At 51.8% G+C, this 19435-nt stretch overlaps 1 protein-coding gene and 1 long non-coding RNA gene across 9 annotated transcripts in view; one reads left to right on the top strand and one right to left on the bottom strand.

The window, feature by feature from the left end:
- Positions 1-5947: 5947 nt before the first annotated feature.
- LOC111097651 lies at positions 5948-16559 on the bottom strand. Of its 7 annotated transcripts, none has more exons than XR_005365597.1 (5): positions 15418-16559; positions 12086-15070; positions 7193-8986; positions 6824-6928; positions 5948-6656 (listed from the first exon to the last, which is right to left on the bottom strand). It is a non-coding gene; the product is annotated as an uncharacterized LOC111097651 (long non-coding RNA). The 7 variants fall into 7 exon arrangements; XR_005365594.1 differs by having other exon boundaries at positions 5948-6928; positions 7193-7301; positions 8480-8986; XR_005365595.1 differs by having other exon boundaries at positions 5948-6928; positions 7193-7301; positions 8846-8986.
- Positions 16187-19435, top strand: part of PICK1 (protein interacting with PRKCA 1) — a 19018-nt gene continuing 15769 nt past the window's right edge. Inside the window, exons 1-3 of one of the 2 annotated variants that reach the window (XM_038550621.1) lie at positions 16187-16589; positions 16750-16847; positions 17943-18054. In XM_038550621.1, coding sequence (XP_038406549.1) covers positions 16807-16847; positions 17943-18054 — 153 coding nt within the window. In that variant the 5' untranslated portion in view covers positions 16187-16589; positions 16750-16806. The remainder of the gene's footprint in view (positions 16590-16749; positions 16848-17942; positions 18055-19435) is intronic. The other variant, XM_038550620.1, reaches the window with a different exon arrangement.

Raw genomic sequence — 19435 nt, 5'->3', positions numbered from 1 at the left:
GGCAGCAGTGGGAACCAGGGACCAGCCAGAGCTGGGGTGTGGAGAGCAGCAGAGGGGATGTGCATGGCGTGGAGGGCTGGACAGACTGCATGGGGGGTGGGACAGGGCTAGGGACACTAGTGGGTGTGGGTGTGGCCTGAGAGGCCAAGTGTAGGACCAGGTAGGGGCGGGTGGAGCTGGAGGTCCTGAGGACACCCCCCAGCCCCACCAGATGGAGACACTTGGTTTCACGGGTCTGGAGACTGAGGTCTGGGGGTGCAGAGGAGCTGGTTGGGTCATGAACCCTCAGGGAGAGGCCGAGCTGGGAGCAGGCAGAGGGGGTCAGAGAAGGAGGTGCAACATCACAGCGGGCAGGTGGCCAGCAAAGGAGCCCAGAGACAGGGAGGGAGTCTGGGGAAGGGGTCCCATGCTACGGAGCCTTCACCAGACAGGGATCAGGGGCTGGGGGAGGAGCATTCAGCCAGGAAGTGTAGACAGCAGGTGTAGACAGGTCTTCAGGGGAGCTGGGCCGGGAAGGCAAGGAGAGATATAGGGCAGTGGCTGAAGGGGACTCGAGGATTGTGGGCTGTTCTTAGAAGAGACGCTGATGGTGCAGGGTAGGGTGGGCTAAGTGGGGGAGCGGCTCCTGGAGTGGGGGTCCTGAGCTGGATGGGGGGGACCCCAGCCTGAGGGAAGGAAGGGGATGGGATGGGGGCTGCAAAGTCATTTGCAGGCCGAGGAGGGGAGGTCAAGGGACTCCTGCCCAGTGGCCTCTCCTCTGCGATGGAGGAGGGGAGTGGAGAGGCCAGGGGTTGTGGGGGATCCTGAGGTTTGGTGTCTCCTCAGAAGGCCCTGGAAGAAGGAAGCCTTGGGAATCAGCGAGGGCGGGTGGGGCTGGGGGAGGAGCCGGCGCGGGCAGCTGGGCTGAGGGCCCCCCCCCCCCCCCCCCCCCCCCCCCCCCCCCCCCGCTCCGGTCTAGAACAGCAGCTTCCCTCCTCCGCCTGTTCTGAGCGCTGCCATGTGCTCCTGTGCTGAGTAGCTGCGGGCCCATCATCAGGAGCTTACTTGCAGCTTTCTGGGGTGTCCCTGTCCCGGTCCTGGGCAGCTGTCCTCCCCTTGTCCAGTGTGGGAGGCGGAGTGGCTCCCAGAAGCTTCCTGGGGCCTCCAGGCACCTTCTCTCAAGCGTGGGCCGCACCAACCTTCTGCCCCACTGGCTGCCAGTCCCCAGCCTGCACACAGAAGGGCCTGGAAGCTGTTGGCCTGTGGGCTGCTTTGCTCTCGCACATTTCCAAGCACCTCCCCTTAGTCCCCGTGCCCCGTCCTGTGTGGGCTCCAAATGGACCAGACTCAGGGCAGGCTTTGCCACGGCTGTGCACCCATAGGCACTTCTCCCGGGGGAGCCTGCACCCAGAGCCCCCGTCTGCCCCCTTCTCACACAGTTTCAATACCTCGGTGCTCTGATCTCTGAGCCCAGACCAGAGTGAGAGGAAGATCATCAGAAAGGAGCACAGAGGGATCCCTGGGTGGTGCAGCGGTTTGGCGCCTGCCTTTGGCCCAGGGCACGATCCTGGAGACCCGGGATCGAATCCCACGTCGGGCTCCCGGTGCATGGATCCTGCTTCTCCCTCTGCCTGTGTCTCTGCCTCTCTCTCTCTGTCTCTCTCTGTGACTATCATAAGTAAAAAAAAAAAAAAAAAAAAAGGGAGCACAGACCGAGGGAGGGTATCAGGCAAATGAAACCAGTTGCTTAAGCTTAAAAATTTGGGGCACCTGGGTGGCCCAGTGGTGGAGCGCCTGCCTTTGGCTCAGGGCGTGATCCCGGGGTCCTGGGATCGAGTCCCATGTCGGGCTCCCCCGCAGGGAGCCTGCTTCTCCCTCTGCCTGTGTCTCTGTCTCTCTCTCTCTCTGTGTCTCATGAATAAATAAAATCTTTTTTTAAAAAATGGTGTTTAGGAAGAATTTTATATGACAAAGGAAATATTTTTGGTATAATCTTAAGTGAAAACCAAGATGTGATGAGATAATACATACGTATTCAATAAAAAGCAAAAAGGAAAAAATGACATGCTGTGAGCTCAACTTAATTTAGAATATAGGGAAAAAACCTGAAAAAAAAAAAACAACAACACACACACACCAAAATGCTAACCTTGTTATTTCTGGGTGATGGAACTGCAAGTGATTTACACATTTTTAGTGCTTTGTCTCTTATTGTATTTCTAATAAATGCTTGCAGATTTTAAAGTTATTTGAAATGAAGGTGTGACATGTATCCTGTCTTTAAGAAGGCGTCCTATTTCTCTGGAAAATCTTCTTCTGTGAACATATAAGATCTTGGAGTATATTTATATATTTTCCAGCTGGAGGTTAGGAGCTTGGATCGGTTAGGAAGGCATTTTGACTACAAATAACAGAAAATCCAATAACATCGAGGGGGTTGCTTCTGGCCTGTAATGGAAGTCCCCGCTAGGTCATCCAGGGCTGATGTGGCTTCATGATGCTGTCGTGGATGATGCTGCAGTCAAAAGGCAGACCTGCTATTCACCCTGAACCCCTCTCTTTCAAGCTCCTGTCCCCCACACCCTACTTCCAATCTGGAACCGAGAACAGCCTATGCACACCCCGTCCCTCGCCTGCCTCACTGAAGGGGTGTCTGTGCTCGTCTAGTGGGGTCTTCCAGGTTCCACTTGGGGGACGGGACCAGGCAGCCCAGAGGGGGCCAGCCTGTGGGAGGCTGTTCATGAGGAAGTGGCCTGCCCTGGGTCACACTGCTGCTCTGGGAGCTGGATGAATGAGGACAGGGGCACAATTAGAACCTGGCTCTCAGCTCTCTTCCCCACTTGAGTGACAAACTACCAGTGTAAACCTCTAACATGGCATAGCAGTCCCTGGAAGACTTGGCCCCGCTGACCTGCTTAGCCTCACCTCTCACCACTGAAATGCTGTGGCTCACACACACACTATGCTGGATTTACTCTGTGCCTTTGCTTATGCTGTTCCCCCTGCCTGGAATGCCTTTCCTTGCTGCATCCACTCTCTTTGGCCAAACTTCGGCTCACTCTTTTAGAATTGGCCCAGCATTATTTCCTGGAAGCCTCCCTGACCTCCTGGCTGGGCTAGGAGTTCCTCTTCGGACACCCATAGTTCTCTGTGCTTACTGAATTTGCCACACTTTGACTTTTCTTTTCTTTTTTTTTTTTTAAGATTTTATTTATTTACTCATCAGAGACACACACAGAGAGAGAGGCAGAGACACAGGCAGAGGGAGAAGCAGGCTCCCTGCAGGGAGCCCGATGTGGGACTCGATCCCAGGACCCCAGGATCACGCCCTGAGCTGAAGGCAGACGCTCAGCCGCTGAGCCACCCGCGTACCCACACTTCTACTTTTCTCTTCACGTTCTGACCTCCTCTCTGCCAGCCTGTGAGCCCCTGGAGGGAGGATGCACCTGATTCACCTCAGCGTCCACCCACCCTGGGAAGGGGCACGTGTGAATGGGAAGTCCTGGGACCTGGCTGTGCCCCTGCTGCAGCTCCCGAGGAGAGCCTAGACTAGGTCGTACCCGGTTCCCATCCCAAATGTGGGATAGTTGGACTGCATCAGGTCACTTCTGAGGACGTGGTCGTTCGCCAGAGGGACAGGGTGCCTGAGATGGGGGAGAGGCAGGGGTCAGGGGGTAGGGGGTAGGTGTGACCAGCGCCCTTGGGAAAGGGGGGTGGGTGGGAAGCAGGACCGTAGAGGCCTACGTTCTGGGCCTCAGCAGCAGACCCCAGCAAAGAGGCTGGCCCGGGTCCCCATGGCAAGGAGGGTGGCCCTCAGCAGTCATCAAAGGCCAGCCTGGAAGCCTCTATAGAAGGATGGCCCAGAGCAGAGCAGGGGATCTTCCTGGGGCTGCCACTGCCAGCCCGTCAGCCCTAGCACAATGGGGTCATTAACCCCTGACCCTGGGCCTTTCTCAGCCACTTCCTCTGGAGGGCAATCCCCACCAGAAGAAGAAGGGAGGGGAAGATTTCTCTTAAGCTTTCCTCTCCAACGAGAGGCCCAGGACCCCCTGGACTGGGCTGGGGAGTCACAGCCTCGAGGACCCTTCCAGAGCTCAAGGTCCTGAATCTCTGCAGCTACCTCGGGGAATCTGGTGGTGGCTCCCTACCCTCCTCCAGCTGCGGGAGCAGACAGGGACCTGAGAGGGACACTTAGGTCAGAGATGGCTCTTTTCCACTTAATAGTACATTCAAAGGGACCTTACAGACCAGTCCCACTTGTGAAGCTCAATGCGAGGACCCTAATAAAATGTTAGCAAAACAAATCCAGCAACGGATAAAAAAGCATACATAACTCATGACCGATGGGGTTTATTCTAGAAATGCAAGTGTGGTTTAACATCTGAAAGTCTATAAATGCCATCTGTCACGTTAATAAATTAAGGGAGAAAAGTCATACGATCCTTCCGGCACTGGCAATACGTTTCAACATCTACTTATGATAAAAACGCTTTAGCAAACTGAATCGAAAGGAACTTCCTTCAACCGATAAAGATTATCTACAAAACCCAACACAAACATGGTTCTTAAAGGGACAATGGACAAAATTCCTTAAAAGTCAGGGCAAGACAAGTTTTCTCACATCCATGGGTCTATTTAATATTGTACCTGAGGTCCTAGATGGGGCGGTAAGAGATGGGGAAAAAAACCAACAACGACAAGGTATAAGGATTGGAAAGGAAGAAGCAAAGCTGGCATCATTTGCAGATGACGTGATTGTTTACAGAGAAAGCCCCAAATAATATATGAAATTAACCATGAATGGAATCTGACAGAGGTACAGGATATTTCTACATCAAATCAATATTAAAAACGAATTGCAACACGTGGATGAACCTTGAAAATCTGATGCCCAGTGAAAGAAGCCAGACACAAAAGGCCACACGTTGTATGATTCCATTTATATGAAATTTCCCAAATACAAAAATCCATAGAGAAAGTGGATTAACAGTTGTCAGGGTCTGAGGGGGCGGAGGGAGTAATGGGGAGTGACTGCTAATGGGTAAAAGCTTCTTTTTGGGGTGATGAAAATGTTCTGGAATTCATGGGGATGGCTGTACATCTTGTGCATATACTAAAAATCCACTGAACCGTACACTTCAAAATTATTAATTTTATTTATTTTTAAAAAAGATTTTATTTATTTGACAGAGAGACATGAGCAGAGGGTAGAGGCAGAGGGAGAAGCAGGCTTCCCATTGAGCAGGGAGCCAACATGGGGCTCACTCCCAGGACCCCGGGATCATGACCTGAGTGGAAAGCAGATGCTTAGCCAACTGAGCCAATCCAGGCACCCTTAAAATGATTAATTTTATTTTATGTAAAGTCGACCTCAATAAAAAGCAATTGCATTTATAAACATCAGAGCAAGCAAAGTATCATTAAAAAAAATCTTCCACTTATGATAATAATAAAAATAGACTGTAACAAAATATTTACAGAGAAAAGCATAAAATGTTACTAAGATGCAGCCACTCTGGAAAATAGTTTGGCAGTTTCCTAAAAAAAAAACTAAACATACACTTACTGTATGACCCAGAGACTGCCCTTCTTAGGCATTTGTTGCAGAGAAATATCCCCACGAAATACATACATGATTATTCATGGCAGCTTTATTTGTAATAGCTAAAAATAAGAAATAGGGGCACCTGGCTGGCTCAGTCAGCAGAACACGTGACTCTTGATTGTGGGGTCGTGAGTTTGAGCCCCGTTGGGTACTGAGCTCATTAAAAAAAGGAATCTAAATGTATCTAAATGCCCTTCAGTGATGAATGGTTAAAAAATTAGTACATCCAGACCATGGAATATCAGCTCATCAATAAAAAAAGGAACTCTATTGAGATGTAGTGTGTGTATATATATATATATATATATATATATATATATATATATATATATATATATATAGTGTGTGTGTATATATATATAATGGAATATCACTTAGTCACCAAAAATTTGAAATCTTACCATTTGCAATGACATGGATAGAACTAGAGGGTATTACACTAAGCGAAATAAGTCAATCAGAGAAAGGCAATTATGTGACTTCACTCCTATGTTGAATGTAAGAAACAAAACAGAGGATCATAGGGGAAGAGAGGGAAAAATAAAATAAGATGAAATCAGAGAGGGAGTCAAACCATAAGAGACTCTTAACTCTGGGAAGCAAACTGAGGGTCGCTGGAGGGGAGAGGGGTGAGAGGACAGGGTAACTGGATGACGAGCATTAAGGAGGCACGTGTGGGATGAGCACTGGGTGTTCTATGCCATTGATGAATCACTGACCTCTACCTCTGAAACTAATAATACTCTATATGCTAATTAATTGAATTCAAATAAAATTTAAACAATAAAATAAAAAAGAACACTTATCGAATAATAAATTATACAATTTTGTCATAAAAAATAAATGTGAATATGAGAAATGGCATGGCAAGTACACGGCCACAAGCAATACATGGAAACATGTAGATGAAATAATGTTAATATAAAAGAACCAAATACCAAGTGCACATGATAAAAACTACCTACGGATACACGCAGCTGGCTGGCTGGAGCTCAGGGGAATGAAGCTGCATGAAAGAAGCCTCCCTGTAAAGGTTCCACGCTGTGTGGTTCATCAACGTGAGGTTCTCAAACTGACAAAAGTAAAGAGAGGAGACCAGGAAGGGTGGAAGGGTGGGGAGAGAGAGGGAAGGTCTTTGTGGGGCTGGGACAGCTGTGTGTCAGGCTCGTGGTGGTGATTCCACGAATCCACGAGGGGAGGAAACTGCACGGCTGCACACACTCACACACACACACTCACATGTGTGTGCGAATCCACGTAAAGTGAGTGGAATCTGAACAAGGTCGGTGGATGGGTGGAAGGGCACGCACGAACTCTGTTCTGGCGGCCTCCTTCGATCTGTAACTATTCGAAAACAAAAAGTAAGATCCTCAAATTTAAAACCATCATTAGAAGACATTAAGAGGGGTTTGCCTGAAAATAAGGAATTTTGGGGAAGGGGGAGGGGCCGGGGGGGACAGGGTTATGGCTGGACATACAGTGGCCACGAGGGGTAATGGATCAAGAGTGTTTTGTTATCCTCTTCTCTCTCTTTTTGTACATTTGACATTTTCTTAATAAAAAGTAGAAGAAAGAGACCTAAGGAAGCGCAGAGAGACAGCCACTCACTTGTGCGGGGAGGTTCAATATCATCGAGTTCTTCCCCAATTCCCGTCTAGATTCAGTTCAGTCCTGATCAAACCCCCACAGGGTTTAGGTGGAGCTTGTCAAGCTGGTTCTAAAAGCGGTAAGAAAGGGCAAATCACTAAGAATAGCTGAGACACCCTCGCAGAAGGAGGGAGGGCCCTTGCCCTGCCAGATATCGAGGCGTCTCGCAGAGCTGCAGTGATCAGGCCGGTGTGGTGCGTCCTGGAGCAAAGATGGACCACCAGACGGGTGGGACGGGACAGAGAGGTGGACAGACCCCACGCATCAGGTGGGGGTGCGGCCGATCAGAGAGGAAGGGGGGAGCAGGCACATTCACATCTGTCACATGTCATCATCCTCACAGCCTTCCTGTGGGGCTGGCTTCGCCCTGAAGCACCCCGAGATCCCGTCTCACACGCGGTGGAGGCTCATAGAAGTCCAGGCTGCCCAGGGTCTTCTGGCTCTGGTCCTAGGCTCTTTCCAAAGTGGGGTCCTCCCAGGGTTCCTGCCCTGTATCTGAACCATGAGGCCCCATCCCAGACCTGCTGATTCGTAACCTCTGGGGGATGTCCTGGCATCCACATAGCTACTGACTTCCCACTTGAGCCTGGGACCTCATGGACCTAGAGACACTGAGGGAGAGAATGGCAGTGGGGGAGGGGGAGGGGAGAAGCCGAGATAGCAAAGAGCCAGCCACCCTGAGGCCAGCGGGTCTGCCAGGGGCGGGGGGAACAATTAGGCACTGTCCCTCTCCCTCCACCCCGCTAGGCTTTCATCACTGACCTAACTCTGGGGGCAGAACGCGAAGGGTGGGCGAGGGGGGAGAGGGAAGGTCAGGGGTCAGCCCATTGCATGCTAAGCAGAGCCAGGAATAGAGCTGATTTGGAGGTGGCGCCCCACGGAAGCCCACACCCCACTACTGCAAGAGGCCATTGAGTGGAGAGGAGAGAGCTGCCCTGCACCCCAAGGGCAAGGAGGTCCCAGCCTCATCAAAGCTGGGAAGGGGCTTCTGGAATGATGCAAATGGTTCTGAGCAATGCTAATCCTCTGCCTCAGCCACTGCTGCCGGAGTGGGAGGGACTCTCCTGTCCCTAGGGGAATCTGGCCTCCACAGACCCATTGCCCCCCACAGGCTGACCCACTGAACCAGTGCCCCCTTCTGTCTGGAATCCCAGATTCCTGGTGGGTCTGGGTCGCGCAGTCCCTGAGCCCTGTTCTCTGACCTTGTTTCAGATTGGGGGAGGGGAGACTCCCCCCACATCCACTGACCTGCTGCAGTAGCAGGTGGGGTCCAGCCAACTACGGATCTGACTGCTCTTCTAGGCTCCTGTGGCTGCCCTGTGCCATACAGATGGAGTCTGGGGCCCCGATCCTGAAACTGGAGGCCTCTGCTGTCCCTGACCGCTACCCAGTCTCTGAGCAGGGCTCTCCATGACACAGTTATTTATTCACTCAATAGGTATGCGTCAATGTTATGCGTGCTGGGCACTGTGCTGAGTGTTGGCATCGGGTGTGACCGGGACAGGCCAGGTTCCTGCCCGAGGGCAACTTGTAGTCCTGGGAAATGAATGGGAGAGACTCGCCAGGGGCTGTGCTCGAGCTGGTGCATAGGGAGGGCTTCCCTGAGGACCTCACCTGTGAGTAGAGACACAGAGGAAGTGAGGGAATGCTCACTTCATGGCGAAGAGGCGAAGAATGTTCCAGGCAGAGGAAGCTGCAGGGGCAAATGCCATAAGGTGGAAACATTCCAGCATGTTCCAGGAATGGCAAGAGGCCCTGGAACAGAATGTGAACAACAATGGGGAAAAGTGGGCCATGTGCTGGAGGAGCAGCCAGGGCCAGGTCTGAAGTAAGTTTATTCTGTGTATGATGGAGGGATGGTGGGGGGGTTGGAGCAGGGCAGTGTCACAGTCTGACTTAAAACCGACACGCAGGCTCTTAGGACACCCATTTTTCCCATGGAGACCAGGGCTCAGAGAGGTCAAGTGATGCTTCCAGGGTCGCATAGCTGCCACTGAGCCAATGCTCTGTTGGCGCCCTCCAATCTACAATCAGGCCCCAGCCACTGGGCTTCCCTTTGGACTTGGAGCCTCCCTCAGGCCCTGAACTGGGAAGTGTTGCCCTCCTGTGCCACTGAGCAGGCTGGAGGCTGGGTCGCCCGTCCACACGCGCCCAGCCCGGAAAGCACAGGGATCACAATGTGGGCTCCGGGTCAGACACATGTGGCTTCGGCCCCCCGCCTTACCAGTAGTGATGAACTGGGAAGAGTCTAATGGGAAACAGGGGTGGCAATAACATGTGATCTGCCCCTCCACCCCCCACACCCCCGCCACCTCACTGACCTCTTCTTATGCCACACCCTACCCCTGCTCACACCTGCCAAGGTGCCCTCTTCTCAGCACCGCCATGGGCCCCAGCACAAGGCCTGACACCTCACTGACAGCCCGCTGGCTTCAAAGGGCTCGGTGAAGGTCAAGAAACCAGGAGTGTGTGAGTTCATCAGTAGCATAGAGATTTGGATAATTTTTTTTTTTTTAAGATTTTATTTATTCATGAGAGACACAGAGAGAGAGAGGCAGAGACACAGGCAGAGGGAGAAGCCGGCTCCACGTAGGGAGCCCGATGTGGGACTCGATCCCAGGACTCCAGGATCACGCCCTGGGCTGAGGGCGGCGCTAAACTGCTGCGCCACCTGATAATGGGTTTTAGAATCAAGCATAATTGCAGTAGTGTGGGCAGCTGACCCTTGGGGGGCCTTTGCGCCAAGCCCCGGGCGAAGCAGCGCCCAGTCATTAGCTCATGTAACATTACCACAGTCCCTTGAGATGGTGCTCTCCAGCCACGCGGCCGTTCCTTCTGTAAGGACGTGTCCCGCACCTCTATGTCCAGGCCACAGGCCACGTCAGGGAACAGGAAGAGCGAGGTCCCACCCAGACAGAGCTCACATGTGTGAAGAGGCAGGCAGTGAACCCATACACCAAGGATGGGCTCATTCCAGCTGGTGGTGGGCGTCATGGGTGCTGGGTGGTGGGGGAGGATGGAAAAGGTGGTGGGACCGGGGGTGTTTTAGATATGGTGGTTGGGAGAGGTGACCAGGCTCACCCATCGCCCACCAGGTACAGAGACTTGGGTCTCGCCGGCCAGCCCAGAGCTGGGCAGGTGGTCAGAGGCCGGCCAGTGGTGGCAGTGACTCGAGTGGAAAAATAGGGACTCTGTCGAGGGTTCCAGGGTTCCGGGAGGCGATTTTCCCAAAGGCCACTGGGTGGCAGCACTTCTCCAGGAATGTGGGGCCCAGGAGGCTAGCTTTCCCAGACTGAGCCTGGCAACAGAGGGTGGGTATCTGGGAGGGGACCCAGGCCCAGAGCGGAATTGGGACTTTCCCAGGGTCACACAACTTTCAGTGGCAGGGCCTGGCCAGGTGAGAGGTCGCTCGCCTGCCTGGAGCGACTCAGGAGCAGAGGGAGGGAGGAGGAGGAGGAGCAAGCTTGGAGGGTGAGAGCCAGGGCCAGCCCTGACTAGGCCCTGTGGAAGGGGGTGGATGTCCTCACCCCACTTTCGAGCCCCAGAATCCTATCCATCCTTGAGTAGGTGCTCAAAGCTCCCTGCTGAGGCCCTGCTGACACCTCTTACCCTTGCCTCTGGCAGAGGTGGCAGTTCTCCCTGTATTCCCACCCGGACTGGGATGGCTGTCACTGCCCCCACTGATTGTCACCCTGCCACATTGGGCTGTGCCTTGTACCCCTGGCTGCCCTGGGGTACAAGCTGTGCCCTCTGCTTGTGCCACCCTGCCTCTCTCAGCCTGGGGAGCACCAGCTCTTTCTTTAGGACTTAGCTGGGATGTCGTTTCCTCCAGGAAGCCTTCTCTGGGCCCACATAACATCCTGGGCTCCTCCTGGATGGCGAGACCCCTGGGGCCCAGGGATTGTTGGGAGACCTAAAATGCCCACCCGAATGTGCAAGGGCACTGTCCATTCTGAGCTTGTGACACGATGATCTGCAAACTGCAGGAGGCATTGAAACCATTCCACGGAGCTTTGTGAAAATGTAGCCTCCAAGACCTGCCCTTCCTTGGAGATTCTGATCTATTTTTGTTTGTTTGTTTGTTCTTTTTTTAAAGGGAGATAGAAGTTTACTGAACACACCACAAGGAAGCGGCAGGCAGGACAGCAGAGGAGAGGCTGTCTGCAAGGAGGCAGTAGATGGGGGCTGTGTTTAAAGTGGAAAGGTGGTGTGCCTGGATGGCTCCATTGGTTAAGCATCTGACTCTTTTTTTTTTTTTTTTTAAGATTTTATCCACCTATTTATGAGAGACACAGAGAGAGAGAGGCAGAGACACAGGCAGAGGGAGAAGCAGGCCCCATGCAGGGAACCTGACGTGGGACTTGATCCCAGGTCTCCACTTTGGCCCTGGGCCAAAGGTGGCACTAAACCGCTGGGCCATCGGGGCTGCCCAATATCTGACTCTTGGTTTCGGCTCAGGTCATGGTTTCAGGGTTGTCGGATAGAGCCCCACATCAGGCTCTGTGCTCAGGGCGGAGTCTGCTTCAGATTCTCTTTCTCTCTCTGTCATTGTCTCTCAAATAAATAAAACTTAAAAAAAAAAAACAATATAAAGTGGAAAGGTGAGGAGGTGTGAGAACATATGGAATTTTCCCTTTTTTGGTGACTGTGCCTGGTTGTAAGGAGCCCATTGGTCAGTTAGGGCCTATGGATATTTTGAGGAGCGTTGCCTGATGGGCCTGCCTGCATTCAGACAGGGCGTCACTGTGAGCCCCTTTCTACATTCCATCTCTCAAGCCTGTTTGCCTAAGAGCGGCCTCTACATTCCCCCTGACAGACAATGACAAATCTTTGGTTTTTGGATGTAGGTCTTACCTTTGGTAGCTTCTTCTTGCTGGAATGAGGGGCGTAGAGATGTCCCCACCTTCACTGGCTGGTCTAGCAGGGGTTCTGTGCAGTTATAGACCAGAACGTGGTATTAGAGTTACGTGCTAATAGGTGGTTTGAGTGAAACTCCTTGGTGGCCAGGGCCATGGGGCTTGGGGGAGGGGACCCTCTGATGGAATGGGCTGGGATCCCTTTTGCGCCATCACTCTGTAGATGGAATTGCTGGATTCACTCAGGACACATAGGAACGTGTCTGCCCATAGATCCAGCTGGAGACTCTGATCTAATAGGTCTGAGACAGGGCCCCAGAATCTCCACGTAAGACACTTCCTGCAAGAGTATGATGCAGGGGCCCGAGCATCCTAAAGCCCTTTAGTGCACCATTGGCTCCACCTTCTGAAGCAGTTGGGCAAAATAATTGCAGTGAGGCATGGCAATAAAAACCTGTGTCATCTGTGCCGAGTGAATCACTCACGAGGTACTTTCCCACCTGCTTCTCCTTTTAATCTTTGTCTCTTTAACTACTGTCTTGGGAGGGATCATCATCCTTAATTCTACAGACAGCTGAGGCTCCCAGGCAAAGGGTGACTTGCCCAAGATCCCCCAGCTACAAAACAGCAGAGCTCAGATTGGAGCTGGGGCCTATCTAGGGTGGGAGCGGGGGCGGCAGTCTATGACAAAGCCTCCGGGTTTACAGGTTGCTGTTTGTTAAAAACCAAAATTCCAAAATTCAGGACCTACACTGAGGGTGGTGATTCCAGCCCCATGGAGGAAGCTGAGGTCATTGTCGGGAGATCAGGTCTTTATCACCCCTTCTCCCTGTCCATCCATGTCCTCCAGGGCCCAGGACACGTCCCAACTCATACCAAGCCACAGCCATCTCAAGGGCACTTACATCCACAGTCGGGGATCGTGCCAGGCTCTGCAGGAGATGCTGGTAACCTCCCTTCTTGCACTTTGTAAATACTGTGTTTTTCACAAATTGAAACTCTGTGGCAACCCTGCGCTGAGCAAATCTGCGCTGTTTTTCTGACAGCATTTGCTCCCTTTGCCTCCCAGTTTCACATTTTGTCACTCTCACGATATTTCAAAATTTTTTATTATATTTGTGATGGTGATCTGTGATCAATGATTACAATCAATGATGACTCACTGAAAGCCCAGATAATAGTTAACATTTTCTTTTAGTAATAAACTATTTTTTAATTAAAGTATGTACGTTTTGCCTTTTTAGATGTATGCTCTTTAAAAAAAATTTTTATTTATTTATTCATGAGAGATACAGAGAGAGAGTGGCAGAGACACAGGCTCCATGCTGGGAGCCCGACATGGGACTCGATCCCGGGTCTCTAGGATCACTGGGCTGAAGGCGGCGCTAAACCACTGAGCCACCCAGGCTGCACTAGATGTATGCTCTTGCCCACTTAATAGACTGCAGTTCGGTGTAAACATAACTTTTATCTGCACTAGGAAACCAAAAAGTTCATCTGATCTCTTTTCTGCCTCATCCTCCCCATCTTCCAGGCCTGGTTCTGACCCACCTCTTCCAGGCAGCCTTACCAGACAGTCTCTCCTCACAAATCTTACCCCTTTTTGTAAGTTCCAGAAACAGTTATTTGGATCATTCATTTGGTCATGAATTATGTATGGCCTTCTGAAATCCCTTCGTGGCTTCCCTGAGCCAACTCTGAGTTGATTAACTTATACATGCTTGTACATTGTCCGAGGAGGATTTCTCTCCTTCGAAACTGGGGCTTATGGGGCGCCCGGGTGGCTCAGCAGTTGAGCGTCTGCCTCAGCCCAGGGCGTGATCCTGGAGTCCCGGGATCGAGTCCCACGTCGGGCTCCCTGCGTGGAGCCTGCTTCTCTCTACCTATGTCTGCCGCTCTCTCTCTGTATCTCTCATGAATAAATAAATAAAATATTTTTTAAAAACTTTAAAAAAGAAAAGGCAGTGGGAAGGCCCCGGACTAGCTGGCACTAAGGCATTCAGGGCTAACACATTAAAGTAGACAAATACTTTCTTGCAGGAATGAATGGATAAACCTTAGGGCACCTGGGTGGCTCAGTGGTTGAGTGTCTGCCTTCGGCTCAGGGCGTGATCCCGGGGTTCCGGGATTGAGTCCCACATAGGGCTCCCTGCATGGAGCCTGCTGCTCCCTCTGCCTGTGTCTCTGCCCCTCTCTCTGTGTGTCTCTCATGAATAAATAAATAAAATCTTAAAAAAACTGGGGCTTAGGGCTCATATCTTGACAAACTCTAAACTGCTTCTCCTTAAATTCTCTTTCTGTATGAACTTTATAACCCATGGCACCTTCCAGGGGATGCCAGGAAGCCATCAATGAATGGGTGGTGTCACTGTGACAAACAAGGAAAGACAATTGGATTGTTTGGTAATGCCTATTAGTGGGAAAATATTACAAACCACTTCATCAGTGGAGGGCGTCTCCTGGGTCAACTCCTGGGTCTCCCTAGTAGCAGGGAAACCTGTCCCAGCCAATTAAGGGGGTGAGGTTTGGACCATGAATTTGAGGGGAAATAAAGGTCAAATAACTTGTTCTCTCACCAGAGTAAGCACTTCTTATCTTTCCAGGCAGAAAGTCCCTCCCGAGGTCGGGGGCAGATCTTATTCTCTGTACAAGCAGGCCCCGGAGACATGGGGCTTGGCTCCAGAACACCGCAATAAAGCAAATGTCCCAATCAGGCAGGTCAGATGGACCTCTTCATCTTGACCTTCACAAGTACCTGTTGGGAGGATCATTTTCCCCTGGTCTATGGATTTCTGAAGCTCAGAGCCAGGCAGTGACTTACCCAAGATCACCCAGTTATAAAATGGCAGAACATGGGCTTGAGCTAAGAGTCATGGGTGGAGGAGTCACAGTTCCTGTTAAAGTGTCTGGCTTTGGAGGCTGGTGTCGTTTTCTTCTTCTTCTTCTTCTTCTTCTTCTTCTTCTTCTTCTTCTTCTTCTTCTTCTTCTTCTTCTTCTTCTTCTTCTTAAAGATTTATTTATTTTGAGAGAGAGAGAGAGAGAACAAGACAGCACATGTGGGAGGGGAAGGGTCAGAGGGAGAGAGAGAATCTCAAGCAGACTTTGAGTTGAGCAAGGAGCCAGAGGCGGGGCTCTATCCCATGACCGTGAGATCATGACCTGAGTGGAAATCAAGAATCAGATGCTTAGCCAACTAAGACATCCAAGTGCCCCAGTTGCTGCTTTTTAAAATTAAAATCCTGGCCTGAACAGGGTTTGGAAGTTCCAGCCCTAGCTCTGCCACTGACTGTGAGACGAGGAGAAGCTGCTTCTCTGTGCCTGTTTCCTTACCTGCACAATGTGGCTGACAACCCATGTCCTCCTCTCACAGGGTCATGGTGAACTCTGAGGCCCTGTGAGTCACCTGAGCTGCAGAGCAGTGGGTACATGGAAAGGTCCCCGCTACTGTGGCATTCTGCACATTTACCGGGACTCCGATGGGCTTCCTAAAGAGGGGGTGCGGGGTGGGGTGGGGCTCCTTCCTCCGCCGCCCCTGGAAGGAAGCTGTGATCCTCCGTGGGCCTCAGGGGGGCTGCTCCTCAGGACTAAAGACAGAGATGAGGTGTGAGGAGTCTCTCACCAAATACCATAGAAAGCATCTGCCTCAGTGCTCTTTGTTTGCATACGGCGAAAGGGGGCACATAAAGGCAACGGCAGGTAACTTGCCCAATCTGTTAACAGAGCCACTGAATACAAGTGTGCAGGCGTTAAAGGGGCGCTGCACTAGGTGGCAGGAGTCTCAGGGTCAAGATCTTGACCTTATACCAACGGTGGGCGGCTCTGGACAAAATCTCTTCTCTTTTTTGGCAGTTTCCTGGTCGCAGACTGAGAGTAGCCTCGAAGGGTCCTTCCAGTTCGGAGGCTGACATCCTAGTAGAGGAGACTCAGCACCCTAGGCCAAGGTGCTAAAAACATGAAAAGGTTTGCATTCCACTGAACTTCGCCGGAAGCCTCCGCGCCCAAGGATGCTTCCGTTGCCACGGCAACCGCTCGGCCGGCGTGGTCCCCGGCGTCCCGCGGAGGAAGCTGGGAAGAGCCCTGCCCTCACCAAGATGGCGGCGGCCACGGGGCAGAGGGCGGGGTTGAGCGTCGTCGGCCCTTCCAGACCTTTCCTCTGTTTCCGCTTTCTCGTGCTAACGGCGAGCTTCCGTCAATACTTGGGCTCTTTTCTGGCTCTGGGAGAGCCCGGAGCCAGGGAGGGAGGGTTGTCTGCAAGAACTGGGGCCAATACCCGGGTGGTCAGGTAGGCGGGACTTCCGCGTAAAAGAGGAAGTGACGCGACAGTCGCGGCCGCCGACAGGTGGAACGGCAGGTGGCTTCAGGTGCCAGCCTGGCCTGGACCCGGCTGTGGGACCGACGCTTCCGGTGAGCGACAGAGGTGGCTCCCAAGGGCCTGGAGATCCGTGGGGCGGGCTCTGGGGTGTGAGCTCACCGCCCTGGCCTGGAACTCCCCCCTCTACCTAGTAAGAATCCCGTCCCTTCCCGCCCCCCAACCTCGGGGACTACCCCCACCGTCCAGAGGGACAGGGGAGGGTCCGGCTCCCCCCGTATCCCCCGGGTGGAGGTTGACATCTAGGCACTTCGGGTCCCTGAACCCTACGCTCTTTTCTCTCCCTGGTCCAGTTCCCCATTCCCCTGCCGAGCTGGGCAGTCAGCCAGCCCACCTCAACTCTCGGAACCATGTTTGCAGACTTGGATTATGACATCGAGGAGGATAAACTGTGAGTATTTTGTTCCTTCCAAGTCCCAGGAATGCACGAGCCCCGGGGCCTCCAGATCCCCAGACTTCCCAGCTCCACAGACCCTTGCTTCTCAGCGGGGGTTAAGTAGGTCTTGTTCTATAGTAGAAATGGACCCTGCCCTTCCAGGAGCTCACCATCTGTAGGGGGCTGCGGACACCCTAGCAGATGACAAGTCAGGGCCACGTGGGTACTAATGGAGAATGGCCTGGCTACAAGGAGAGAGCAGAGGAGCAGTCTCTTGATTGGGGTGTTCAGGGAAGGCTTCAAAAAGGAGGTGGCAGTGGAGCCAGGTTTTGAAGGTGAATGGGAGTATTGTAAACATACTTTCCTTCCCAGTATAGGTAATTAGTAGGACAGATTTTCAGAAATTGTTAGTCTCTCAACTAAAATCTGCCCTCCATCAGTCCACTGCCTGCATCCTCAGCACTTAGTATGGTGCTCGACTCACCATCAGTAGGTTGCTGGTTTGTTGAATGAATAAGTGAATGGAGGCAAATATTTACAGCAGAACATAAACAAGTGCTGGTTTATACTGAAAATTGAGAGGTAATTGAGCAGAGCAACTGAGAGATGGGTGATGGATAATTTAAGAGGAGAAGGCTTCCTGGAGCAAGTGGCCATAATGTTCCACCTGTGCCTGAGAAGGTGAGAAGGACAGAGTCTGGATCAGGCCTCAGAGACAGGATGAAGGAGAGGGAAGGGGGAATCTGTTTTCATGGAGTGCCTGCTCTGGGCTGGACTGGTGTTAAGTGCCTTTCGTGTGCTTTCTTATAAGAATTTTCACCAAGTAGCAAGCCATTTCCATCCATACCATTTTATGGCTGAGGGAACTGAGATGCACAGAGGTGACTTACTTATCCAAGTCCTGTAGATGGTCAGTGGCAGAGCCGGGATCTGATCCTGCATCTGCAGGACTCCTAAGAGCTGCACATGTGCCAGCGCCAGACACTGTCTTTTTGGCCAATTGAGAAAAGAAAAAGCTGAGCAGCACTTGGAGCCTCTCAGGGGCTTCCTTCCTCGTCCCCTTTAAGGAATCCTCCCAGGAGATTCGGCCACATGTGCTTCTCTTTCTAGTGGAATCCCTACTGTGCCTGGGAAGGTGACCCTACAGAAGGATGCTCAGAACCTGATCGGGATCAGCATCGGAGGAGGGGCCCAGTACTGCCCCTGCCTCTATATTGTCCAGGTACTGGGTGCTTTGGAGGTGGGGGTGAGGTCCTAGAAGGGGTGAGCCACCTCCCTCCCCTGGGGCAGGCTTATTTTCCTGACTGCGGAGCTGAGGCCTGAACTCCTCAGAGAGGCCTTCCCGGGCATGCCCCTCAGTAGATGCACCCTGTTCTCTGCTGTATCAATGCGCTCCTTCCCTTCTCAGCTCCGCTCACCATCTGTAATCATGGGTTTGCCCATTCGTCGTCCTCTATCTCACTGCTAGCCAGACACCACACTGTGAGGACAGGATCTCAGCCTGCTTTTTCACTGCTGTCAGCACCAAGTACAACATGTGTCATAGGGTCAAATGCACAAAACTGTCGGCCTGGGGTACTGGTGCAAGTGGAATGTGAATTTTAGTGGAAAGTCTGCAAGTCCATGGGATGCTAGTGGCCTGGTGAACCCAAATGTAAGCCTCCCTGCTCAGCAGCGAGTTACTTGGTAAGCTCTCTGGGCCTCAGCTTCCTCATCTGGCAAGTGAGAGTGTAAAATGTGTAGGTCACTGTGAGGATTAACCAGAATGCCCCAAACATTGCCCGGCATTTAATAAATACGAAGTAGAAGATGTTGTTTTGTACCTAGCAGTTGTTCATGTCCCCGAGACACTCTGCCAGTGGTACTGAACATTTTTGTGGTTCTTGTAGATGAAGCTGCTTTGGTGACATTCTATCAGCTGTGACTCTGAGCAGTGGGGACAGTTTACTTTGTGACGGGTCAGTCACTGGTTTTTCTGTAGGCTCCAAAGGAAGCTTGCCACAGACATAAATGTGACCTGCCTTCTACTCTGTTCCCACTTTCTCAGCTCAGTAGCCATTGGTGGCAGATGGGAAACTGCTGTCTCTCTGAGAATCTTGCAAAAGAGTCACTTTTGGGCCTTGAGGACAGAGATTCCCGGGATGTAGCCTGGTCTACTCTGGGTGCTGCCTTCACGAGCTTTTGGCCTCCTCTGACCCAGGAGGTATTAGGGAGGCCTTGCCCAGGCCTGGGCCCCCCTGCTACATGCCTGCTTGGTCCCTGCCACCTCCCCCTTCTCACCCATTGGGGGCTGGGTTTGTGTAGAACAAACTACGGTTATAAAATAATAGAATTTGGTTTTTAAAAATTGAATTTTTTTTATCAAAGCGTATCTGACTTGCTCTGAACAAGTCGAGAGTACTAGAAGGCCTGTGTCAAATAATAGCACCCACTGTTGCACACCCCCCCACCTTTTTAAAGATTTATTTATTTGATGGGGAGAGGCAGAGGGTTATTTTAGATGGGTAATCTGGTTACTATATAGGTTGTTTTTTTCTGGACATTTTATATAAAAAGAATCTGACATGTCACCTTTGGGGTCTGGATTCTTTTACTGAGCATAA

Source organism: Canis lupus, chromosome 10, assembly GCF_011100685.1.
Source record: "Canis lupus familiaris isolate Mischka breed German Shepherd chromosome 10, alternate assembly UU_Cfam_GSD_1.0, whole genome shotgun sequence".
NCBI classification, from domain to species: domain Eukaryota; kingdom Metazoa; phylum Chordata; class Mammalia; order Carnivora; family Canidae; genus Canis; species Canis lupus.
The sequence above is the reverse complement of the archived record's forward strand: the minus strand, read 5'-3'. Positions and strand labels throughout refer to the sequence as shown.